At 42.7% G+C, this 27,517-nt stretch overlaps 1 protein-coding gene across 9 annotated transcripts in view; it reads right to left on the reverse strand.

The window, feature by feature from the left end:
• The window catches only part of DMD (dystrophin), a 3,834,938-nt gene that overhangs the window by 35,433 nt on the left and 3,771,988 nt on the right, over positions 1–27,517 (reverse strand). For 8 of the 9 annotated variants that reach the window (XM_073550686.1, XM_073550687.1, XM_073550688.1 and 5 more), the window contains 4 exons: positions 24,395–24,460; positions 17,404–17,469; positions 7,921–8,079; positions 5,653–5,896 (listed from right to left, as the gene is read on the reverse strand). In XM_073550686.1, coding sequence (XP_073406787.1) covers positions 5,653–5,896; positions 7,921–8,079; positions 17,404–17,469; positions 24,395–24,460 — 535 coding nt within the window. The remainder of the gene's footprint in view (positions 1–5,652; positions 5,897–7,920; positions 8,080–17,403; positions 17,470–24,394; positions 24,461–27,517) is intronic. The other variant, XM_073550684.1, reaches the window with a different exon arrangement.

Here is a 27,517-nt window from a genome sequence, read left to right on the forward strand (position 1 = left end):
AAACTTTATTTCCCTCACGTACACTTATTTACCTGACCTCTCTGTCAGGGGTCGATTATCCAATGCTACATTGTGATTAAACATTAAACATTGGCATTCCTGTTCAGGTTATTTTGAGTTGTCACATGATCACACAAGTGCAAAGTAATGACCCATAGCACAACATTTCCTTTTCTGGAAACTAAAAAAAACAAATTTAGTTGTAAAATGTACGAATGACCTTCAGATCATTGTATAAAGCTATCGTATAAAAGTGTCTTAAGTCCTAAGTAAAGACTAAATTTGTGTCAACTACATAAAAGTATTGAAGAATCGGATGACTAAAAAACAATGCATAAAAACCTTTCTAGAAATTACTTAAAAAGTTGCTTTAGAGACAAATTGCTGTTAGAATTGATGATAAAGTTTTTTGCTCCCTTATTTTTATATGTTTATATAATTGAGAGGATTTTGGTGTGATCACTTATTTATTCAGTTTCCGTTACAATTTCCTGGCAAATGTACATGAGAGGGCAGGCTGATAAAATGATAGTTTTTCATATCAACATGAACAAATATTTTCAGAATCCGTCCTTTCCTCAACCTTCAATCTGCTAAAATGCTTGTGCATGCCATCATCATCTCCTGCCTCAACTACTGCAACCTCCTTTTCTGTGGCCTCCCTGCTAACACCCTCACACCTCTCCAGTCCATCCATAACTCTGCTGCCCAACTAAATCATCTCTCTCCTCGCTACTCCACCGCTTCTCCCCTCTGCAAATCTCTTCACTGGCTCCCATTCCCTCAGCGTATCTAATTCAAATTACTAATACTGACCTAGAAAGCCATCCATAACCTGTCTCCTCCATATGTCTCTGAACTAATCTCCCTATATCTTCCCTCACGTAATCTCCGGTTCTCCCAAGACCTCCGTCTCTCCTTCACACTTATTCGCTCCTCAACCAACCACCGCCAAGACTTCTCCCGAATATCCCTCATCCTCTGGAATTTTGCAATGTTAAACATCCGCTTATCAGTAAATATATTTTTTTATCAAAACTTTTTATTGAGGTATAAACATAGCAATATATAAAGTACCACATCATATAAGTACATTGATATTTGCAAACAATGTAAAGAAAATGCATAACAGCATAAAACATATGAAAAGAGCATTCACTTCAGATCTTGGATATAAACAACAATAACCCCCTACCACAACCTGCTTATTCCCACCACAACAAAAACTTACCCTTGTTTAGAATGCAGACCAATATAAGTATGTAAGGAGGTGGTGGGTACCCTCCATTGCCTCCACTCTGCCTCTTGTGGTTTGTCACCTATGTACTAATGTGTGTTGTCGTGCAATGTTTTCTATATGTATCAATGCAATGTGTGATGTCCCTTTTATTCTGTGTCCCTGTCTGGGTCAGCAGCCTCCAAAGGGACAGGAAGTCCCTGTTCACAGTCAGTGCCCGGGCATGTTTGCCGTGGCAGGACGTGCTCCCCTGTTGGGAGCGTATCACACCCCTGGAGGGGAAACAAAGCTGCTAGTGGACTGTCGGGCAGCGGCATAGGGATTGTACAAGTGCCCACCGAGAGACTCTTAGCTTCTGGGAGCTATTGCCTTTGCTGCTGCAGCCGTTGCTGGAGGAGTAGAACATAGGAATAGGGACAGCTCAGGAATTGTACCTTCTTCTCTACACCATCTTTATTAAACAAGTTGCCAATGTTGGGCCCTACAAAAAGTGAGATGTGTGGTACATCCAGAAGATGCCATTCCAGCATGGAGAGCAGCCGTGTGTCTGAGATAATCGACTGTGACCCAGGGCCAGGACTAGAACGGTCTTTTTATGTGTAAGCGGCCAGGGTGCTCACTGACTGTGCCTTAGTGGACTCGCCCGCGACTACCACCCTGTGCCCCCTTGTTATAAGTAAATACTGAATTTTTTCAGTGTTCAGGAACAAGGAAGTTGTTTCTCAGGTGGTATAAAAGTTAAGTGACAATAAACATATTAAAAAAGCACATCATAGTGAGAGCTTCAGATACCACAGTTGGTCATTTAATCCAGTCTCCCCACTGCTTCTCAAATTTGGCCATGTCACCCCTCTTAATATAAACATTTTTATTCATCAAAATAGTATCATTTAGGCACAGGACCACGTCCTCTATTGTGGGTGGAGTACTGGACAGCCAATGTTTAGAGATAGACTTTGTGTGGTAGATAATTTTTCCTATTGCCAGTTGTAGTTGAGGAGAGGTTCTAATATCTCCCACACACCCTAAAGCACAATATTTGGCATTCAGAGGTAGTCAACTGTTATATACCTCTCTGACCAGCCTACCCACATTTTCCTATAATTCCCCAAATCTATGGCATGACCAGAACATATGGATCAAGTCTGCCTTCCTCACTACATCTTGGATATTGGTCATCCTGTCTGAGATTAATTTTAAGCATAATTTTTGGAGTTGTATATGCTCAATGAATAAGAAACAGTTGGAATCTTCTCTGTGCCACATTAATAGATACCTTTCCGGGACTTCACAACATTCTTCCCATTCTTCTGAGGAAATGTGACCTCTACACAACGCAAGTGTGAAGACAGCCATAGCCCAAGGGTCGGGCGGGGTGTTACTTGATTTGGTTTTGAGCATATCTGACTCTAGGGAGTTCCGAAATGTTATCCCTTTCCCACATGTATTTCAGCACCAATGCCCCTTAGTCTTTTCCAATGCCCATCCCCCTGAATTAGGAAGGGCTTAACTGCCCTGATCTTTGGACAACTGTAGTTTTTCAAATTTTATTCTAGGGACACCCTTTTTCCAGACCAGGTCATAAAACATGATATGCATTTTTTTAAACCAGTGCTTTGAGATCCAAACAAGAAAGTCATGTAAGGCACAGAGTGCAGAGGGCATAAGGCACATTTTAATGAGGTTTGTTCTGCCAAGGGCAGTGAAGGATAATTTCCCCCATGCTGTGTCTTTATTACTTGACTTAACTACCAAGGGATTAAGGTTTAAAGGGATTTAGTCATTAACCTTGCTGGTAACAAATGCCCAGATATTTAAATTTTTGCACCACTGGGTTTGATAAAGACTCATTATTCTTATGCAGGGGGAGTAAAGCAGACATCGACCAATGAATACTTAAGCCAGAAAAGACCTCAAATTTAGAGATGATATCTATTATTATTGAGACAGAGGTATTCAAATTATGAACGAATAACAAGTCTTCTGCACACAGCGATCCTTCCTTTTTGCCACCGTATTTAAGGCGTCTAATAACTGGATGTTGCCTAAAAATACAGGCCAAAGACTCTATATGAATAGCAAAAAGCAGGGGTGATAGAAGACAGCCTTGCCTTGTTCCCCTAAAAAGATCAAAACTCTATGTCTGTTTGCTTTTATTCTGGTTATTGGGGACTTGTACAGCAGCATTACCCATTTGATGAAATTAGGCCCAAATGCCATTTCCCTTAGCATCGCCCACATATATTTCCACTCCACATCATCAAAGGCCTTTGTGGAATCTAAGGAGAGATCAGCTTTGTTTTGGGGATTAGGCTGTACTGCTTGCAAATTCAAAATATACTTCATAGGATAATCGCAGTCGACTTAGGCCTCTTTCACACTTCCGTTTTTTACAATCAGTCACAATCCGCCAGGTTTTGAGGATCCGTTTTTTTCCCCATTGACTTCCATTATTGGCGGATTGTGACGGATTGCCGTCCGTAGCATCCACTTTTTTTGCGGATCCGCCAAAAGTTCCTGTCCGTCACCATCCTCAAAGATTTCAAAACGGAGCTTGCAACGTTATTTTCTGTGGCGGATCCTCCAGACACTCATTTAACTCGAAATTCTTTCTGGGTGCCGGACAAAAAAATATTCATATTCATTCTCATTCTCGCTCATTCTCTCTCTCATTCTCTCTCTCTCATTCTCTCTCTCTCCTTTTCCAGGCTGCGATTCCTTTAAAATTCTTCATTTGTCGGATCCGTCAAAAAAACCGACGGGTGTCATCCGTTGTCATCAGTACTAAAACGGATCCGCCATCCGTCCTTTTGCCGGATCTTGACTGATGCAAAAAAACTGAAGTGTGAAAGAGGCCTTAGATGGCATGAAGGCAGCTTGATCCGGATGTATTACCGAAGTTATCACAGAGCTCAATCTATTTGCTAGGATTTTTTACATGCTCTTGACATCAGTTGTTAGTAGTTAAATGGGTCTGTATGATTCTGGTAAGTCCCTATCTTTCTCTTCCTTAGGTAAGATGACTATTATCGGCTCATATAATGAGGATGGCATTGTACCCTCGGAAAATGCGTCATCAACCATTTCCAAATAGTGCAATAAAAGCTTCTCCTTAAAAATTTTAAAGATTTCTACTGGGAAGTTGTCAGACCTAGGGGCTTTGTTATTTGGGAATTCCCCTACTGCTCATTGAATCTCCTTCTAGAGAAATCGGTGACACTAAAAAAATCTCTATCACTTTCACCCAAAGTTGGAAGTTTAGCCCTAGTTAGATAGTCAGCTAAGTCTTCCCCAGAGAACTTTGCCCCAGACAAGTACAAATTAGAATAGAGGCTGTGTAGAGTTTTTAAAATTTCAGGAGTTTGATTGTTAAATCTCCCTTGTCTATTTTTAATCGAAGGAAAAAAACATTCTCCCTCTGAATCTGGGCCATTTTCACTAGTAAACACCCAGTTGTTTCACCTTCCTCATAAAACTGCGGTTTCAAAAACATTATTTTGTTATCAGCTTGCTTGCTCTATTTGAAATACTCTCAGTTGTTCTTTGGCTTCTTTCCAGAGAAAAACTCTGCACAAAGTTGTTATCCTGGGTAAACAATGTTTCGGTTTACCGAACTTTACTTTCTAATTCATCCCTTCTTTTCCACAAGTTATCTTAAGGACCAGGGGTATTTCTGTTTTTGCATTTCCATTTTTTGCTCCCCCTCTTCCCAAAGCCATAACATTGTTATTTTTTCTTCAATGTGGCCATGTGAGGACTTGTTTTTTGGGGGGACGAGTTGGTAATTTTGAAAGGCACCATTGATTTTAAAATACTGTGTACTGGAAATCGGGAAAACATGCCAAGTGCGGTGAAATTGCAAAAACTTTTTGTTTTTACCATGTTCAGTAAATGCTAAAATTGACCTGCCATTATGATTCTGCAGATCATTATGAGTACATAGATACCAAACATGTATAGGTTCTTTTTTTTTTACTTACGTGGTAAAAAAAATCCAAAGTTTGTCAAAAAAAAAGGTCACCATAGGGAGTCTGAAAACTGACATGTCAGATCGACATCTCCCATGACAATCGGTCCTTTTCCACTCAATAAGTTCAGAATGTATTTCAATACAAAAAAAGAAGTGAAGTGTTTTGGTGAGCCCTGAGGGACACTACAATGGCGATACAAAAGCACTATTATTCAGGGTCACCACTGCCACTTAAGTGTCTCATCTCCTACTGTGTGCTCTACTTGTTTAATCATACAACAATGTATCCTTCATACTAGAAACTTGATAAGGATTAAAAGTGAGATTACCCTGTTAATCAACTATCATCAGTCTACCAGTAATTTCCCTACAAAAATTAATTAAGGTGCATGCTATGAAGCAATGCATTCATTTATAGACCACCTTGGAGCGGCTATTGGCATACCTGCTCTAGCAACTGTCTAAGCCGATGTAATTGCGACTCCAGTTGCTTGTTGTGATCTTCCAGTATTTGCATTCTGGCTTCCAGACGTCCTTTGTGCTGGCGCAGTAACTTGGCTTCTGCTATGAGTTCTGCATCTCGTGGACTCTGTGGGGAGGCTGGCATCATTTCTGGAGGGGACGGTAGTGGGGACAATCCCTTATGATCATGCTGCTCCTTCAGTCTATCATATTCAGACTGTAAAGTTCTGTTTTTCAGACACAAAAAATGAAAAATAGAAAAACACGAGTTGTCAATTACACATGAACTGAAGCTACAGATATATTTTTATACACCGTTATATACTGTAGTTATCATAGGTATCAACAAAACGAGTATTCACGCATGGTCAATTCAATTAATTATTCCTGAACTGAGGCCTCAGTTCATTAAGACTAGTTTATGCACTAGTCTTAATGAAGCAAACACTGTTGTAAGATGTGCCAAATTCATTAAGATGGTGTACCAAAGGCTGGTGTACATTTCTGGTGTAATGTATGCCATTTTTCTGGTGTAAACTATGATACATTTGCTGAGTGGTTTCCTCATACCTGTTCCCACCCATCTCCACCCACTTCGACGGAGCTGGCGGGGACTGGTGTGAAAATGCCATGTCACAAAAATTAGAGACATTTCAAGGAGTTTTACAACAGAATTCTGGTGACAACTCCTTAGGCCGGGGTCACACTGCGTTATGGCAGTCCGTTAGACGGACTGCGTTACACCGTGGCATAACGCGGTGTAACGCAGTCCGTTAACGCTGCCATAGATCCCCTTTTTCGGGCGCATCGAGACGCATGCAGTAAAGCGTCGCGATGTGCAGTCATTCAGTGACGGAGCCTCGGATGCGGTCTGCAGCGTCTGAGGCTCTGTCACCGCTAGCGCAGATGAAGCAATCATCGGTTATGCTATACCGTTAACCAGCCCGTCAACGCTATGCGTTGAATGGGCTGGTTAAATGCAATGTGAACCTAGCCTTAATGAATAGAGGCCTGTAATCTTAGAGCATCAATGTACATAAAAATTATTTATGGGGCACTAAAATTAGGTAGAGCTGGATCTTAATGGTCATCAGTCACCAGACACAGGCCTTGTTGTTACCACATCTATCAAATACCCCAACCAAGATGAAGTCCATGTGTGCATTCACACTTACCATAAATGCCTTATTCCTGAGGTTGGGGGATTGTTTGGTCTTCCAGAAGAACACGTGCAAACTACTGAATCCTTTCAAAGTATGTAATTAGTGAAGACTTGTTTCATGATGCCAACTTTTGTAGACTTGTTCGGAGGACTAGGTAGGCTGTCTGATTGGTGTGGATGCTCCCATGGCTAAAACGTTCTAACACAGGATTCATCTGATAGAGGAGGCCCTTTAGACTTTAGAACCTATTGATTTTGGTCTCTCTGACAATCTACTGATGTCAGCAGGCTCTTCTCTGGCAAACAATATTTTGAGACCTGTGATATCTCTTGGAGACATGTTCTGCTAGCGCATTTTTGTTTCACTCCCTGCAATCTTAAGGCCCCGTCACACATAGCGATCTCGCTAGCGAGATCGCTGCGGAGTCACAATTTTTGTGACACAACAGCGATCTCACCAGCGAGATCACTGTGTGTGACAGCGATCAGCGACCGCCCCCCCTGCCGGTATCCCTGCAGGAAAGGCCAGGACTTTTTTTTGGTTGCTGGTCTCCCGCTGGCCACCACGCATCGCTGCGTGTGACAGGCGGGAGACCAGCGATCTGCTGGTAACTAATGTACACATCGGGTATCCAAGGGAAGTGGCTGGGCTGATCGCTGGTGAAGCTGTCTGTTTGACAGCTCACCAGCGATCACATAGCGATTCACAAGCGATCCTGACACATTGATATCGTTGTCAGGATGGCTGGTGAGTCGCTATGTGTGACTCCAGCCTTAGTTGAAGGAAATGACACATTTGAGTTGGCACTAAACAAATTCGACACATCTATTTCAGGCTTCTGATTTGCAGATACAATTATGCAGTCTGATTTCTGCTTCATTTAACATAGAAAATTGTCAAAGTCTCGTCTGAAATTGTTTTAGTATAATAAGAGTCGTCTGGGAAATGTAGCCGTTACAGTTACTCTATAAACCTTTGGATGTGGCTAGCTATTGCAATACAATTCTGTCTGTAGACCTCTTGCATCCGAACACATCAGAGAACTTCCACATCCAGATATTCCAGATACAGTAATATAATATACATACCTGTTTTCTTCTTCCAAATCAGCGAGGATTCGTTCAAGCTCCCCTCGCTCTTCACTCTCCAGAGAGATAAGTATTTGGGCAGGGCTTCGGGGCTGACTTAGAGGGGACTCTTGGTTCAAGCTTTGGCAGTAGTGCTGGATAAGCAAATGCTCATCATCTCTGTGAAACACATAAGAATCAGTGCTCTTCCTTGAATGCACACTAAAGAAAACATATACAGTCGATAAGACTTGGAAAAAAAGGGATGGATCTGAGATGACTCAAAGGCTCATTTCTCTACAAGCAAAATGGTAATTTAAGAGCTAATAAAATGCACTATGAATGATTCGGTTATTACAGAAATGATGGACTGAAGATTGGTTATTACTGGATAATCTCGTTAAATCCTAGTTAACATATAAAGAGGCACTCCGCTATCTAAGGAATACTACTTGGGTAAGCACTTCAAGGTAACTGAGCTATTTGGTTTTAATTGTGTAATAATAAAGCACAAATCATTATTTAGCTACTAGGCAACTATTTATCTTGCTCAGTTATAATTATTGTATTTGCATTAGCAGTAATCTATAGCGAGATGGAGCAATATGTCAATATCTATTAGTCTTTTATCACCTTCCAAATCTATCTCATGAACAGGCAGGCATGGGAAATAAATCTAAATCACCAATGCACAAGAATACTAAAAAGAAACAGCAAACATTAAAGGATAGCATTTATAATGAAATATGAACAAGCTGGACTTTTACCACCCATGTATATTTAACCAACATTATTACTTCTTTTGATGTATATCTTGCCTTGAAAACCACTAAAAGACTCGGTCAAAAGTTAGCACTTGTCTTATTAACTAGGACAGTGCTTTTTTTTAAACTTTGCCTTCTCAGTAAATTATTCACCAGATTTTGCAATACACACCACATACTTTATTAATTACCGTAGATCTATTAGACCTGATGAAGCTCCTGCTTTAAAAATAAATGTGAGAATGACCATAATACTGAATTTTGTATTTTAAAGAGTCATTCTCATTTTATTATAAGGCAAGGAAAGTACACAAGCCTCATCTAGTCTACAAAATCTGCTTTAAGGGATTGCCCGGGACATTTATATTGATTGCCTATCCTTGGTATATGTCATCAATATCTGATCGGTGGGGGTGCAATAACTCGCATCCCTGCTGATCACTTGTTCCTGATGACGGCGCTAATGGATAAATTCAGTTGCGCAGCTGCACAGCACAGCTTCATCAACTGCATAGTAGCTGTTAGAAATCTGGGTTCTATGCTGCCTATGCGGGAATCCAGGTTCTCACATTTGTCTCCAGAGGCTAAGTCCTTTTTTCCAACTTCTGAGCATGCTCACAGGACGAGCTCCCATTGGAGTTCAGGAGTCAGGTGCTCAGGTCCTGCTCCTGATTCCATTGGCTTAGCTCAGGGCTCTGGCAGGTCCCGTACGCTATAAAAAGTGCGCATGGCCGCTATGCCATGCGCTAGTATTTTTATACTGCTGCTGTGTGTATGGTAACGGATGCTTGGACTGGTGACTGACTCATTATGAAACCCCTTCCCTCGGTTATTACGCCTGTGTGAGTGAGTGGTATTCTGTCAGCACCTGCACTAACGCCAACGCGCACAAGCTCCATCTTCCAGCAGCTTAGCGTCCTGCATCGCGCTTGCAGCCTTTCCAGGCGTGCGCAGTTGCGACACCGAGCACACGTGTACATGGTAAGTCCGCTCGGTTGTAGTGACTATCCTTAACTACTCTGGTTTCCGGCTACCGCACGTGTGCCGCTGAGATCCTGTGCATTTAACAGGCTCAGTGACACTATTTTGTGTTATTGTGTTATGCGTTATTTTTCCCTGCAGCTCTGTGTGCTTTAACAGGGCTTGCCTTAATGCATCTGGGTGAGTTAGAACCCTGTGCATATTAGTGCTCTGCCTCTCCCAGCAGCGGTTTTGTCATCCACCGCAGGGTGGACCCCGAGTGGCAAAGGTACTTTATTATTTTTTTTTTTTAGTGCCTTCCACCACTCCTAACAATAGCCACAGCCAAAATCTGCACATCCACCACCTATTAATTCGAATAGGGGGCAGATATGCAGTACCACTATACAGCAGAAGGAGCTGTGCAACTCGGCAACTTGGCACATACGGGCTGCTAGTACTTGGAACAGCTGATCATCGGGGTTCCCCACCTATCAGACACTGATGGTATCATCAATGTAAAAGTCCCAGACAACCACTTTAATAATGCATGCATTTTGTATTGTGAAACCTGTGACAGATATGTTTAAACAGACTAAAGTTTATCACAAACCCCTCTTAAGGCCCCTTTACATTTAGCGATGCACCAGCGATCCCGACCACGATACGACCCGGTCAGGATCGCTGGTGCATCACTAAATGGTCGCTAGTGAGCTGCCAAACAGGCAGATCTCACCAGCGATGTAACGATGCAGCAGCGGTCGTTACTTACCTTTCATACGCGGCGATCCTGACTTCCTCCCGCCCGCGTCCACGCGTCGTTCGTCGGCGCCAGCAGGAAGCCCAGCAGTAAGCGCCCAACGAGAAATGGAGCTGCATGATCTCGCGCGATCAGCGACAGACAGCGGGGGAGCCGGTCGGAGGTAAGTATCACACATAGCGATATCGCTAGCAATATCGCTGCTGCGTCACAAAATCGGTGAAGCTTCAGCGATATTGCTAGCGATATCGCTATGTGTAAAGCCCCCTTTATAGCCAATATTATACCATCTTGCAAAGCTCCTTTTGAAACATATTGTTCTTAAAGGGATTGTCCACTAATAGAACAACCCCTTCTTGATCTAAATGTTTGGGCCAGATTAAATAGAAAAGCCTATAAGCTCCTCCCATGCCTGCGCCGTTCCAGCGATGTCGGCATTCACGATTCTGGGGCTCTCGTGCGGTTATGACACGTGAGCCCTGCGCCCAATCAGCACTGGCGTCACTGTCTCCGCCTTCATACAAACTGAACATTAAGAGGAAGTCAGATCAGCTGCAGCCCGCACTTCCTCTTCATGTTCAATCCATATGAAGGAACAGCAGGGGGCATTAGTATCATATGGAGACAGACACAAAGAAGGAATTAACAATAATCTTTCTTTATATTATTCCTGTATTGAGGCACAGAAGTGATTATTTGTATTTTATAAAGGCTAAGAAGGTGTTATTTTATGGAGGCCCAGCGGGGGAATTGCTTTTATATAGAACCAAGCACAAAAAGGGAATTATACATGGAGGCACAGAACGGGTTATTGTTATTATATGGAGGCACAGAACGGGTTATTTATTGGTGGCACAGAAAGGGTTAATATTACTATATGGAGGCACACAAGAGGTTGGCATTTTCATTTATATTATAAATCACCACTACCAGTTTATTAGTTTGGTGTTGGCAGTCGTTATGCATCGGGTTCTTTCCAAAAACCAAGGCTGTTAAAATGTATTGATATTCTTATAATATGGAGGCACGTAAGGGTTACTATTATTATAACATGAATGCCCAGAAGGGGTTATTATAGGAGGCAAAGGAGAGGTTATTATTACTATTAGGCCTCGTTCACAGGTTCAGTATTTGGTCAGAATTTTACCTCAGTATTTGTAAGCCAAAACCAGTAGTGGAACAATCAGAGGAAAAGTATAATAGAAACACGTCACCACTTCTGAATTTATCACCCACTCCTGGTTTTGGCTTACAAATACAGAGATAAAATACTTAAAGTGTGCACATAGTCTTAGGGTACCGTTACACTAAGCGATGCACCAGCGATCCCGACAACTATATGGATCACTGGTGCATCGCTAAGTGGTCGCTAGTGAGCTGCCACACAGGCAGATCTCACCAGCGACAAAGCAGCGGTCGGGGGTCGCTACTTACCCGTCAGACGTGGCGATCCTGACGTCCTCTGCCCGCGTCCACGCGTCGCTCGTCGGCGCCAGAGGGAGCCCAGCAGGAAGCGCCCGACGAGAAATGGTCCAGGACGTTCTCGCGCGATCAGCAACAGACAGCGGGGGAGCCAGTCGGAGGTAAGTGTCACATGTAGCAATATCGCTAGCAATATTACTGCTACGTTACAAAACCAGTGACGTTACAGCGATATTGCTAGCGATATCGCTATGTGTAACAGGCCCTTTAGGGTACCGTTACACATAACGATGTCCCAGTGATCCCACCAACGATCCGACGTGGATGGGATCGCTGGGACATTGTTAGCTGATCGCTGGTGAGCTGTCACATAGACAGCCCCTCCAGCGATCAGGACCAGCAAGCACGCTGGTTACCAACGCAAACATCGGGTTTCTAAGGGCTGCGGGGCCCTTAGAAACCCGATGTTTACCCTAGATACCAGCGTGCACTGCAGGCAGGGCGGGAGGTGGAGGCAGAGCGGTGCAGACAGACCGGCATAGCTCTGCTATCTGCTACTCCGGTCTGACAGACTGGAGTAGCAGATAAGGGGTTAAAAAACGGGACCAAAAGCGTAGTCAGGAATCCAAGTCTAAACCAGGTGGGCAGCAGAGGTACAAAAACGCTAGACAGTAGCAGAGTCAAAATCCAAGCCAAAGGTCAGAGTCTTAAACCAGGAGGGCAATAGAGGTACAAAATCAGCAGACAGTAGCAGAGTCAAAATCCAGGCCAAAGGTCAGTGTCTTAAACCAGGAGGGCAATAGAGGTACAAAATCAGCAGGCAGCATTGGAGTCAAAATCCAAGGCTAAGGTCAGAGTCAGCAATAGCAAATAACACACTAGTACACTGGGGAAACCAAGACTATATCTGGCGGCCTGCAAGACAGGCCCCAAAGTATTTGAAGGATCAGGCTATCCCTCACAGGTTCACAGTCTGATGACATCATTTGTACCGCCCCCAGGACCAGGCCAGATGGTGATGCACCAACCCCTTCATGACTGACAGAGGAGCGGAGCCTGCGCCCACCAGATGCCTGCGCAGGAGCCCCTTCTCCGTCACCACCACCCACGGGCGAACCACGGCGCCTCCTAGAGGTCGAGGCAGGAACAGCCGTCCCCGAGTCTGACGGCGACGTGACAGTCCGGCGCCTCCCAGTGGCCAAGACCAGAACAGTAGTCCTCGAGTCTGACAGCGACGTGACACATGTACGGACTCTGACCCTCTCTTTTGTACTGAAGTAACTAATAGTGTGCAAAGGTCAAGAGAAGGGAAGGGGGAGTCCATGGCTCCGTAACATCACCTATTTTGAATGGTGGACTCTGTGATGTTAGGCTAGGTTCACAATTGCGGTTTAGTCTGCTGCGCTTGATGCGCGTACATCTGCATATGTCCTGCGTACCTATCTTTAACATGGGGTACGCAGGGACATGCCTTTGTATGCATTCAGGTACGTTTGCGTACGATTGCGTCTTTTCGCGGTATGCGGTGGGGCGTGCCAAACGCATCTTGTTGCATTTTTTGCGGCGTCAAATATTCGCAGTCATCCGCATGCGGATGACGTGCATAAAAAAACGCAGCAAGTGTACGCAACGACATGCGTACGCTTTGCGTACACAATAATTTACATAAGACAAGCCCATTGGGCGTGGCTTGTGTAAATTCAAAAATTTGCTGGGAAAATAGCACTTGCCTATCGTCAGCAACCGCATGCATGCGTTTTTGCATGCGTTTGCAGACGATACGCTGCGAACTCAACCGCAAATGTGAACCTAGCCTTAGCTGTGTACAGAGGAATTAACAGTCATTATTATCCTGCCTTTGATAACATGGAGTCTTGCTGACAACTTTCCCTGAAAGGCTAGGCAGTGTAAGTCTAAAGCTATGTTCACAAGCAGCGTTATTTTTAATGCAGCCAAAATCTGCTCTCTTGGCAGCACGAAAGGTTTTGCTAAGTTTTTGCAGGGTTTTTTAGCAGTCTTTTTTTGTTAAGATTACGTGTGATTTGTTTACAGAAAGTTTAAAGGGAAGGTGCCGTGTTTTTTCATAATTTAATGTAAAAAAGAAAATAGTATAAAAAGATATTGTCCCCTAAGCTTGACTCAGTGGTGTGTATGGATTTTTTTTTTTTCTGTAGTAATGCAGCCACTGGGGGCTGCCATCTTACCTCTCTGGCTGCTGAACGACACTTTCCATGCTCATTTACGGCAGTCCCTGGGCATAAGAAACAATAGTCGGCTCCCGACCCCTATCTGTATCATTGCAGCAGCATCAGGAGTGAACTGGGCACGCCTCTGTGGGCAGCTCAATTCACAGCTGTAGGTGTGGCCAGGTGCCATCTTATTAGAGCCCAGTGCTTTTCTTTTAGCTTCATTTACACTCTATTGCAAGTCCTGGATGCTGTACTGTTCCAGCTTGGATGTTCACTCTGCACATACAACCTGCAGGAGAGGAACCAGGACGAGCTCCTGGACACCAAGCTGCTCTTTCCAAAACACACGGCCAGCTGCTGCCCCGCTCTTGCAAAACATAGGAGGAGCTGCTCCCTGCTGTTTCAAAACACTTGGCCATCTGCTGGACATCTAATCCTCTCCTGTGTGATACTGACTGCTGAGCCGTGTATCTAATCCTATCCTGTGTGATACTGACTGCTGAGCCCTGTATCTAATCCTCTCCTGTGTGATACTGTGTGCTGAGCCGTGTATCTAATCCTATCCTGTGTGATACTGTCTGCTGAGCCGTGTATCTAATCCTATCCTGTGTGATACCGACTGCTGAGCCCTGTATCTAATCCTCTCCTGTGTGATACTGTGTGCTGAGCCATGTATCTAATCCTATCCTGTGTGATACTGTCTGCTGAGCCGTGTATATAATCCTCTCCTGTGTGATACTGTCTGCTGAGCCGTGTATCTAATCCTCTCCTGTGTGATACTGACTGCTGAGCCGTGTATCTAATCCTATCCTGTGTGATACTGTCTGCTGAGCCGTGTGTCTAATCCTCTCGTGCGTAATACTGACTGCTGAGCCGTGTATCTAATCCTATCCTGTGTGATACTGACTGCTGAGCCGTGTATCTAATCCTATTCTGTGTGATACTGACTGCTGAGCTGTGTATCTAATCCTATCCTGTGTGATACTGTCTGCTGAGCTATGTATCTAATCCTATTCTGTGTGATACTGTCTGCTGAGCCGTGTATCTAATCCTCTCCTGTGTGATACTGTCTGCTGAGCCGTGTATCTAATCCTATCCTGTGTGATACTGTCTGCTGAGCCGTGTATCTAATCGTATCCTGTGTGATACTGTCTGCTGAGCTGTGTATCTAATCCTATCCTGTGTTCTACTGACTGCTGAGCCATGTATCTAATCCTATCCTGTGTGATACTGACTGCTGGGCCGTGTATCTATCCTATCCCGTGTGAAATACTCTGTGCTGCTGTCACCCTGCTCCTCCACCATATATCTCCCTCTGTGCCCTCCATAGACCAGCACACTGCTCTCCTGAAATACTCTGTGCTGCTGTCACCCTGCTCCTCCCCCATATACCTCACTCTGTGCCCCCCCATAGACCAGCACACTGCTCTCCTGAAATACTCTGTGCTGCTGTCACCGTGCTCCCAGAATCCTTGCTGCCTGCCATCCTTGGTGACCGAAGACCCCATTCCTCTCCTCAGATCCTGTCCTGGTGATGTGTGAAAGCGAGGCGACAGGGGCCTGATATATGGTGGAAGGAGCATGGTGACAGCAGCACAGAGTATTTCAGGAGAGCAGTGTGCTGGTCTATGGGGGGGCACCCTGTTCGGTGCCAGGGATTGTACATAGAGCGCTGTGTTTTATACACATGGATGGACCGTCTGCTTGTCTGCTCAACAGAAATCCAGGAAACATGTCTGCTGATTGATGGCCTGTTCTGATCCATACTTTACATGCAAAGACAGTCAGTAACTTTGCAGGCCCCATCAAAATGTCAGCTCACTGTGTTCCTAAATGTCATCCTCTCTTTTCTCTTAGCAAACACCCAGAAGGGGAGGAGAGGAGTGACATCACACGCATGTCAGCAGATTCCGCCCATATTTACTCCAGTGCAGTAATGTGAGCTAGTTGCACTAGGTTTTTGTGCCAAACTTCAGTAGCTGCTCCCCCTAGTGTTAACAAGTGGAAATGCCAAACTTTTTAAAATTATTTTTCATATTTTACAAAATTAAAGACAAATGATAATATTTTTTAAGAAAATGTAAACATTAATTCTTTACATTTTTTCAATTGCTGAAAAATTTTTTTTTAGGGATGTCACCTTCCCTTTAATAAAGTTAGTTGTATTCACAAAAAAACACAACAAAAACTAGTTTGCAGCATATTTTTGCAGCGTTAATGCACTGCCATTGGTTTATATGGGTGAAAAAAATATGCAAAAACATTTAAAGAATTGACATGCTGCAAAGTTCTCAAATTCAGTCAGGAAAGTGTGTGCATAAGATTTCTTAAATCTCAGCTTTTGCCAATAATGTAAAATGCAGCTTCTTATTTGTATAAAAAAAATACAGCTGCGGAAAAAAGTAGCCTAAAAAAGCCTGATAGGCCAGTGTAAAATGGACAGATTACTAATTTTGCTTAATAATGATCATGATATGAAAAAAATAAACATTTTCAGCATTAAGAAAAAAAAAACATGCAACACAAAAACCAGATGTGAACAATATCTAATTTTCTGATGATAGCTTTCCTTTAGGGAAAAATCAGATGGCCGTATAAGATGAGGATCGCAACGCAATGCTTGGACTAACCGACGACTCTCCTGACCAGAACAGGACAGCAGGTCACAATTGGTTCGGGAGAGCAGTCAGTCAGTCCAATCATTGCATTGCGATCCTCGTCCGAGTTATATGGCAATCTGACTCTTCCCTTAAGCTTTTGCCAGATTTATCAAACAGTAGCTGATTCTTCATGCTGAACAAAACAAACAAAGAAAAGACAATTCAAATTCTAAAGCCCCCTCAAGTCCTTATCAACCATGACATATTCCTTACAAATACTGTATTTTGCGGACTATAAGACGCACCCTAAATTTTGGGGAAGAAAATGGCAAAAAAAAATTTTTTTTAAATAAACTGGTGGTGCTTCTTACAGTCTGATTTTACAGTTGGGGATCGGCTGTGGTGGAGCGGGGTCATAGGAGGTATGGTCGCTGCTGCAGGAGGCAGGTGGTGGCAGGAGCGGTGCAATGTCAATCTGCGCATGCGCCTTCTCCGTCAGCCATTTCTCATCGCCAATATCTTAATGAAAGCTTAGGGCTCGCCGTCGTTTCGCTGAGACACCACTTCTTCTCCCAGCCTAAGGCCTCAGCATCGCCCTACTCCTGCTGACGCCGCTCCACCGCAGCCCGCCTCCCCCCACCCCGGTAAACTGCCTCCGGATTACAAAACGCATCCCCATTTTCCTCCCAGATTTTGGGGAAAAAAATTATAAATCTTATAATCCGAAAAATACGGTACTTCTGTTTCAACAACAATTTGTTTCAAATACATTCACTTATTTTGTAATTTCACTATGCAAATATACATACATGCTTTCATTGGGTGAAATGCTATCATTTAGGTAGGATCCATTGCTGTTTTCCATTTCAGCTAGCCTATGGAAACATAAAAGAAGAAAATTGTTAATAATGGCAACTGTGCAGCTGGTGAGTCAACATCAATTGTTAGCAAAATGACAATGTGTGATCATGGTATGAAAACTAAAACAGATTATGTATTGTCTCAATACTTGTGTTTTCCATTTTTTGACCGCGACCTTGTCCTACAGATGACCTACGTTTTTATAGTAACAATAAGCATCTGACTACTTTGACCTCAATAAGCAGTAGTATGGTGTGCAATATTGCATTTGACATATTTTCAATGTTCACACTGCTTTTCAGGTGAATGGAAATTACAACAGGCAATACAGTACATCTATCTATTTAATCAGCACCAGGTACTGGCTGAAGAATAAATAACTAGAACTTCCTGAACATGTTACAGGCCAGGGGCAGGTTACTATTAATATTACACTATTTGCAATGTCTTGGAAAGTCTAATATTGCACTTTCATATGTTGCAATCATTCCAATCCCAATATTGCTATAGGTAAAATTTAGAATTTCCCCATTTATAGAATGAAGACTGCTTGCCTAATTAAACTTTGATGCATGTTTCTCCAAGAAATCTTGCTCTTGAATACACAAGGTGTCACCTCTCCATGTAAGCTAAGCAAAAGGCCCCGTCACACTAAGCGATATCGCTAGCAATATCGCTTTAAAGTCACTGGTTTTGTGACGCAGCAGCAATATCGCTAGTGATATCGCTATGTGTGATACTTACCTCTGACCGGCTCCCCCGCTGATTATCGCTGATCGAGCGAGAACATCCTGGTCCGTTTCTCATCGTCAGCTTCCTGCTGTGGAGACGAGTGACGCGTGGACGCGGGCGGGAGGACGTCTTCATCGCCTCGTCTGACAGGTAAGTAGCGACCGCTGCTATGTCGCTGGTGAGATCTGCCTGTTTGGCAGCTCACTAGTGACCACTTAGCGATGCACCAACGATCCTGACCACGTCATATCGTTGTCGGGATCGCTGGTGCATCGCTAAGTGTGATGGTACTTTTAAGGCTGCGGTCACACATTCAGTATTTGGCCAGTATTTTACCTCAGTATTTGTAAGCCAAAACCAGGAGTGGGTTATAAATACAGAAGCGGTGATGTGTTTCTATTATACTTTTCCACTCCTGATTTTGGCTTACAAATACTGAGGTCACAAACTCACCAAATACTGAGGTAAAATACTGACCAAATACTGAACGCGTGAAAGTAGATTAAAAGCAGTAGTCAGCTAACCTGGTAGACCAGGGGTCACCTATTTCTTTTTCTCCAAAGATGAGAGAAGCAGCTATGCCCTCAGGTGCTATCACTACAATAGAGTTGTAATGGAGTGATTGCGTGCATGAGTAACTGCTAGGCCAAACTCCTCCTTGCTAAGGCTAGTTTCACACTAGCGTATCTACATGCAGCGCACGGCGCCGCTAAGCCCCGCCCCCTCCGGTCATCTCCTCCTACTATCGCACAGCGCTGCATGCGATCTGCGCACCCTATCTTTAGCATAGGCGCGCAGACCGTGCGCTAGTAGGATTTTGCGTGCGCTGCGCCCTTTTGACGGTGCTCCGAGCGCACCAAAATGCAACATGGCGCGTTCGGCGCACCGTCAAAAGGGCGCAGCGCACGCAAAATCCTACTAGCGCAAGGTCTGCGCACCCTATGCTAAAGATAGGGTGCGCAGATCGCATGCAGCACTGTGCGATAGTAGGAGGAGATGACCGGAGGGGCGGGGTGCCGTGTGCTGCGTGCAGATACGCTAGTGTGAAACTAGCCTAATATCGTGATGCAGCTATGGTGCTTAGATAACCAGTTTTAAGCTAAGGGTCCTACAACTCAGACTTTTGCTGATCTACCGTATATCAGTATATGAACCATTTTTTGTGGCCTGAATACCACTTATCTTTCAGCTTGTAGTAACTGAATAGGAAAACTTCTAATATCTGATGCATTGTATACAAGTCAGCATGTTTGTTTTTTTTATTTTGTACTTCTGGAAGCTTTCACGTTTGTGTTGCTACATACTATATACTATCTCTCTCTCTATATATATATATATATATCAATGTGTGTGTGTATCACCAAAATATAAAAATCAATGTGTGTGTGTGTATCACCAACCAATCACGAAGCATCTTTCATTTCTCCAGAGCTGTTTAAAAGAAGCTAAGCTGTGATTGGTTGCTATGACCAACAGTTTTCCTTGCAACCAATCACTAAGCATCTCTCATTTCACCAGAGCTGGTTAACAGTAGCTGAGCTGTGATTGATTGCTATGCGCAAGTTTTCCCACTTGACAACACCTCAGCAGACACTGACATGGTGGGAGAAATCTAGCATCCCCAGGAACATAAGCTCCAGCCATCGTCTGTCCCCCAGAAAGGAGCAATGAGAACATGACAGAAATTAATCCCCCCCTCCCATGTGGTATCATTAAGTGACACACATGAATGTAGGAAAGTGCACATATTAAATGTCATGTGGATTTAATATTTTCTCACAGACACTTTTATGCATTATTGATGTGTTACTGTGCTCTGATGCTGTGAGTTTTTTTTAAGTGCTACTTTCCCCATAATTCACCTGAATATACCCATATAACATGTAATGCTTTTCTCATAACCCATTAAATATGATACTATACTGCATACAGATGCTGTACATCCATGAGCAACTCAGCGGGACAAATTACAAGTTGACCTGGGATCTTAGTGAACCATGTTTCTGTGCAATTTCACTATTCTACTTTTACTGGCTTTGATGGGATGATGTGGGATATTAGTGGTAGTAGTCCGGTAGCTCTGGCTGACGGGATAATGTGGGATATTATAGTGAATGTGGCTATGCGGAGTGGGCGGGGCTCTACACTCAGCTTTATATATATAACGATGTGAGATATTAGGGGTAGTAGTCTGGTGGCTCTGGCTGACGGGATAATGTGGGATATTATAGTGAATGTGGCTATGCGGAGTGGGCGGGGCTCTACACTCAGCTTTATATATATAACGATGTGAGATATTAGGGGTAGTAGTCTGGTGGCTCTGGCTGACGGGATTATGTGGGATATTAGGGGTAGTAGTCCAGCGGCTGTGACGGGATGATGTGGGATATTAGGGGTAGTTTTCCGGTGGTTCTGGCTGACGGGACGATGTGGGATATTAGGGGTAGTAGTCTGGTGGCTCTGGCTGACGGGATTATGTGGGATATTAGGGGTAGTAGTCCAGCGGCTGTGACGGGATGATGTGGGATATTAGGGGTAGTTTTCCGGTGGTTCTGGCTGACGGGACGATGTGGGATATTAGGGGTAGTAGTCTGGCGGCTGTGACGGGATGATGTGGGATATTAAGGGTAGTAGTCTGGGGGCTATGGCTGACCGGATGATGTGGGATATTAGTATTCCGGTGGCTCTGGCTGACAGAACGGTATGGGATATTAGGGTTGTAGTCCGGTAGCTCTGGCTGACAGGATGATGTGGGATATAATAGTGAATATGGCTATGTGGCGTGGGCAGGGCTATACAATCAGCTTTGCACACTAACTAACTGTATCCATAACCTTAGTTAGTTACTATGCCCGGGCAGCGCCGGGCTCTTCAACTAGTATACTATATATTCTAGTTACTTTTGCAGACATCACTTTGCTTCCCTTGTCCTGTTCAATACCCTTCTACTTAAATGAAACCTCCTTTTACGAATTCCACATCCATTTTCATAAAAACCATTCTACATTTATAATACATAATTATAACATTGCATGTAATTTGCCACACTGAAACAAGAAGCAAACAGCCAATTAAACACTGAAAAATACCCATATAGTGCTCAATGTGATAAAAATTGTCCATCAGCACAGAATGCTGTATGTAGCTTCCTAAACCAAGAATCGTGCAGGATATCATTTGCACTATATTAAGGATATATTTCATATGCAATAACTCCTATAAGCTAATTCAAGATTCAAATAGGAAAATTATAATGTGCTTACAGTAACCTATGGTTACAATATAATTAAAGTCATTGTATTCAGGATATACACAGCAGTGCAGCTGACACAGAAAAAACGCTTATTTGCGTTTGTGTAACTACAAGAAATAAGTTAAGAAAGCAACGTATTCTCACAGCGTGTGCCATCATACAATTGGTATACATGAGTATTTTTCATCCAAAACATAGTTGCCTAGGATTTTAAAGGTGTTGTCCCTAAGCTACAAGTAATCACCCATCTTACTACTAGGGGGCCACCAATGGTCAGAAAAAGGGTATCCTGTGTCCCTTGTTTTATAGATATGCAGTCACATATGCATGCTGCTACACCATTTATTCTCTATGGGATTTATGAAAATAGAGTGCTGTACTCAGCTGTTCCGATAGAATGTGCAAATAAAGTCCGTGGAGCCTCATTTTGAGGTCAGTGATTGATTCGTGATATTCCGATAGAATGTGGCAGCGTGAACAAACAGATCGGAAGAGTGCACAGAGAAGTAGAGTAAACAGAGTGATTGCTGCACTATTCAGATGGAGAGCATGGAAGACTCATTCTTCGGGATGGGTCGGGTCACAGGATAGGCCCTCTGGCGATCAGACATATCCCCTATCCTGTTGTAATTGTAAGACAACTCCATTAGGTTAGTCTACACTAGTTAAATTTAAAAAACAGACTTATTTTCAGAAATCCTATGCGCAAATAGAAGATCGTTCCGGGTTTGGGCTTCCATTCCTTAGCTGGTGTGAAGAGTGGTTACAACCAGCACTTCTTTACTGAAGACCCAACACATTTCTACATTATAAACGCGGCATATTTCAGTAAAAACTATGTAATGCCGATTGTTGAGGGTCTCATACAATCTGTGATCAGTTTAGTTTTGACCTTATTAAGAGGCTTTTTATAATAAAAAGTAGTAATGGAAAACTTTACTGTCAAAACCTCTCTCAGGAGTGCATTTTTGTTCGACATGACTGGGCATCATGTTTCTACTGAATGGTCAAGTTCAGGGATCTTTCCTTTTTCCAACAAGCAAAATGTTCATATTCTGTTTTATAAATTCAGTTCTCGTCATAGCAATAGCGACCATGAATTACAATAACCTTTTAACAACATAGCAGAAAACTAATAAGCTTACATGCAACAGGCACAAAATCAGTAGATCATAAGATGAAACAAGGCAAAAAGGCATTGCAAAGTCTGAAAAAAGGGTCATATTAGGTCAAACATTAAATTCCGCATTCTAAATTAATATTGAAATAAAGGTTAGTACCCGTATGCATGCATAGAGGTGAATAGAAGAGACACAAACATTTTCATACAAAGTGACTTTCTGTGTTTTTCTTGCAGAGAAGGAAACACATTTACATATTCTTCATATACAAACCTACATTACAAACAAACTGAAAAACTACCAAGTCACCTGCGGTAGAGTGCACAAATCCATACCTCCCTGTTATTATGTGATTACAATTAGCAGTAATTAGTGCTGTATGTAATTTTATGCAGCAAATTCCATTGCACAGTCATTATCTAATGTTTCAATAGTGAAATAACATGGCTGGTGAGATTTATATAATAGAGTGCCAAAATGTAGCAGTTGCTCATAGCAACTACGGTAATCAGATGCCTGCTCATATGTCTTAGAAACAAATTCAGAATTGCAAGTAACTGTGGCATTCATAGAAGTTGGTGCGGCTCAGAAGAAAACTAAAAATGGGCCTCCATTATGGGAAAGCTCACAAGCAAAATCTGTTCCATACATAGATAAGGGATTGGTTTTGTAGCCCACACATAGATATCTGCTGAATTCATTTGGATAAAAAGGAAAGCCAGAGAAACGTATGCTATAAACGTGCAGTGTCTTAGATCTCCCTTGGGGTATAATCATGTGTACTGGGTTTACTGTTGAAAATTTTGCAAAATTTGACGTGCACAAATTTTCAAAAGGCAGCACCTAAAATTAAAAAAAACACATCAAGAAACCCCAATATATTCACCACCCTAGGCCCTTCCATTGCAATACTTCCTTGGTTTTACCACTCTTGGCCCTACTATTGCAATGCACTTTGGTGTCCTACTTGTCTTTGTAGACATGTGGACAATACAGCCTGTGAATGGGCTGCGGCTGTCAGACATCTACATGCTACCGCATAGCTAAATGATAGAAAACAAAGACAGCGGGGACCATAGCAGCCGCAGCAAACTCTTTAACAATTGTATTTTGCTGCGGAGCTTGAGTTCATCACTGAACTCATTTTGTGGTTGCTGAATTCTACATCAGACACTCCATCAAAATACATTAGGAATAGATGGGCTTTTTGCATCTTCCACATAAATACCTCGCCCCATTTTCACCAATAAAGCGTTCTTTTGGAAAGGGAAAACCTGCAAAAACTTTGTCCACTGCGTAGCGAAAGGGGAAAGGATCAACTAAGCCTGCATTCCCTCTTTCCATGGTCAACACAGCAGCTACTTGAAAGAAACTATTTTCCTGGTACACTGAATGAGAATTCTCTTGAAATGTGCTCTTTGTCACTGGGAGATATGGAGATCTGCTGAGTCAACAGATATAAAAACAATTTTTTGAAAAGAACATACATATTTGTATTAGTATAATCATTCACACATATCCACAAGCTCACCCACTTACTCTTACTTGAATGTATTTACATAGGGGAAATCTAAAAGATACACTACTGAAAGAAAAGGCATGGAAGTAAGGTGCATACATTTTACCGCTTCATTTCTCAGGCCCTGATGGGTAACAGGCATGAAATGCTAGATAGATAGAGGTTTAATGGAAGACCGACACATAGGTAAAATCAGTGAATCATTGCAGGTTATGGAAGTGGTTCTAAAGCCTCAGAAGACTCTCCTGATGGAATGAGCTAAAAGGTACAAGGCTTTCTGGTTTGTTTTGGATGCTTGTGCCATAAAGTCATACCTGCTAGCATAATGTTCAATTCGTGAGTGAGTGTCATCGTGTGATAGCTGGGGAGATGAAGCAGGGCTGTGGAAACAAGAATGTAAACACAATTCAATCTTCACATTAAGAACGGTGCTCGAGGTTCATTGTGTCATGGACTACTTACTCCTAGTAAACTCAAATAAGACAGAGCCTGATGTCGTCCGTTACCAGTGTCAGAAGGCCTTTTAATGAGTACACATCTTTCAATCAGATCTATCTATATTATATGAAATTCCAAAAAATTTTATCTATCCATAAAAAAGAAAATATACAAACAACTGCACAGTTTGACCCAACAGTAATTTCCAATCTTTCACACAGGTGTCCATACCACTGAAAATAAGTACACTACCAGTATCCAGTAGACATCTTGACAAACCTCACTAAGAATATGACCATATGTACAATCTACACTTTAGAAAAATAATTTACTTACAAAATTTCTTTGGCTATTTTTTAGTCACTGCATGTTCTTAAAACTTTTGATTTTGGTTATGACATCTTTGTCTTTGCAATCTAAGCATATCCATTAGTATTGCCTTATGAATGTGTAACATGCCTGTGTCTATTTTTTTTTACCATTTATTGTCTTGAATTAAATGGTAGTAAATTTAGACAAGGTGGCCATTCATCTAATATATTCATAAGGCAACTACTTGATAAGCTGGTATTCACACCTCCCAACTATCCAATACACATACACACTCAGGATACCCAAGTACGAAAGTTTTCTTAACCCCTTAACAACTGCCAATACGGCAGCAGTTAATGGTACTTATTCCTCAGCAGCGCTTTTTAACAGTAATGAGAAATAAGGTTATAGCGACCCCCGGCGTCAGAAAATCACAGGGGTCTCAGCTAGCTGTTATTTGCAAAAAAAGAAAATCCGGCTTCCCATTTATTTCTCTCTTTGATATGATCTAGCACATCAGAGGAGTCAGAAATGGGGTCCTCTGAGCCCCACGGTACCTCCTGCATCCCCTGGTCCTGTCCCTTCTACCGGGAAAGCAATGGCGGGCGCATGCGCAGAGCGCTCGCCGGGATCTCCTTGCCTTCACCAATAGGAGATTTTTCCTATTGGTTCATTTTATTCACTGTGATAGACCCTATTACATTAGTCATAATAAAAAAAATAGTAAAATCAAACCCCCTTTATCACACCCTTAGGTAAAAATAATCAAATAAAAAAAATGTACAGTATTTTTTTTTTACAATTTTCTGTTAGGGTTGGTGTTAGAGCTAGGATTAGGGTTGGGGTGTTCTTGTCAAAAAAGTAAAATGTTCATTTTTTCCTCCCACATTGCTTTAGTTCTCGTGAAGGACCTGAAGGGTTAATAAACTTCTAGAATGTGGTTTTGCGCACCTCGGGGGGTGCAGTTTTAGAATGGTGTCACTTTTGGGTATTTTCTATTATATTGACCCCTCAAACTCACTTGAAATGTGACGTGGTCCATTAAAAAAAATGGTTTTGTAAATTTTGTTGGAAAAATGAGAAATCGCTGGTCAATTTTTAACCCTTATAACATCTTAATAAAAAAAATTATGCTTCCAAAATTGTGCTGATGGAGACTTGTGGGAAATGTTATTTATTAACTATTTTGTGCGATATGACACTCTGATTTAAAGGCACAAAAATTGAAAGTTTGAAAATTGCAAAATTTTCAAAATTTTTGACAAACTTCCATTTTTTTCACAAATAAACGCAAGTCATATTGAAGAACTTTTACCACTAACACGAAGTACAATATGTTGCGAAAAAACAGTCTCAGAATCAGTGGGATACGTTGAAGTGTTTCAGAGCTATAACCTCATAAAATGACAGTGGTCAGAAATGTAAAAATTGGCTTGGTCATTAGGTACAAAATTTGCTCTGTCACTAAGGGGTTAACAGGGGAAGTGGAATACGTATTGACAGTGTTTTATCTACGGAGAAAATTTGAGAGAAAATCTACTTTGAATATCCCTTTGGGGACCTTAGCCCGAGACCAGACTAGTCTAGCACCACCCCTGCCCGGCTTTTCCCAGTGTCATTGCAGGTGATTGACATATCTTTTCCTTGCGCCTACATAGGGAAAGACATGTCATTTACCTCCAGCAGCGATGGGAAGTGCTGGTTGGGGGCGGCTCACAACTAGTCTGGTTTCCGGCTAAGGTCCCCAACCAGATATTCAAAGTAGATTTTCTCTGAAATGTTCTCGCAGAAGGCAAACCATCAATAGAGGATTTCATCAAATAATATACCTATCTGCAATCATGCAGCCAGGCTGTGAATATTGCTGACCGTGGATTGTGCAACATGAATCACTGGACAGCTACCCTTTAAAAAAAATGTGAAATCCATTATGCATTCCCAAGTCAGGACACCCCCTGTTGTGAGTTCATTCTCTGGTTCACCAGTTGTGAGTTCCCCTTCTGGACTCCCCTCTGGTGGTGACGGGAGGTGGTGCAGCTGGTTTGATCGGTGGAGATCTGCCACCTGAGAATGAGGATGACAACTGGATCTCAGGATTCTCAGATTGGATTTAAGACAGCCGACGCCCTATTCAGTTGCTGGTGATTCCTTCTGGCTTGTCAGCTCTTGGTTTTCAGCTCTGTTCCAGTCATCTAAAGCTAAGTTTTTCTGCTAATGTTCACACTTGATTTTGTTGGTCTATTCAGTTTTTTGTGTGGTCTGCCAGCCCCGGCTGGGGGCTGTGCTGAATTTCCCCTCTTATTTATCAGTATTTTGCCAATTGGCTTTTTGTCCCTTACTAGTTCGGTCTCTTTTTGCTCTGTCTCAGAATATTTCAGAGTGCTGATATAGTGGGAGAAGTCTAGTGACTTCAGGGTTAATTTTGCTATCAGAAGTGTTGGACATTATTTTTGTAGGGTTTTATGCAGGTTGCAGACAGTGTCTTCTGTTTCCTTTCCGTCTAGTTAGTTTGGGCCCCATCATTTGCTCGGCCTATTTTCCTGCCTGTGTTTGTGCCTTCATCTTGTTTCACCGTCATTACATGTGTGGGGGCTATCTATTCCTTTGGGGTCTGCTCTGGGGCAGTTAGTTTTCCCTTTTCTTGCTTTAGGCTTATGTAGTCCTCCGGCCGTGACGAGGCGTCTAGG

Source organism: Dendrobates tinctorius, unplaced genomic scaffold (assembly GCF_039654945.1).
Source record: "Dendrobates tinctorius isolate UK_male_01 unplaced genomic scaffold, ASM3965494v1 ptg000166l, whole genome shotgun sequence".
NCBI classification, from domain to species: Eukaryota; Metazoa; Chordata; class Amphibia; order Anura; family Dendrobatidae; genus Dendrobates; species Dendrobates tinctorius.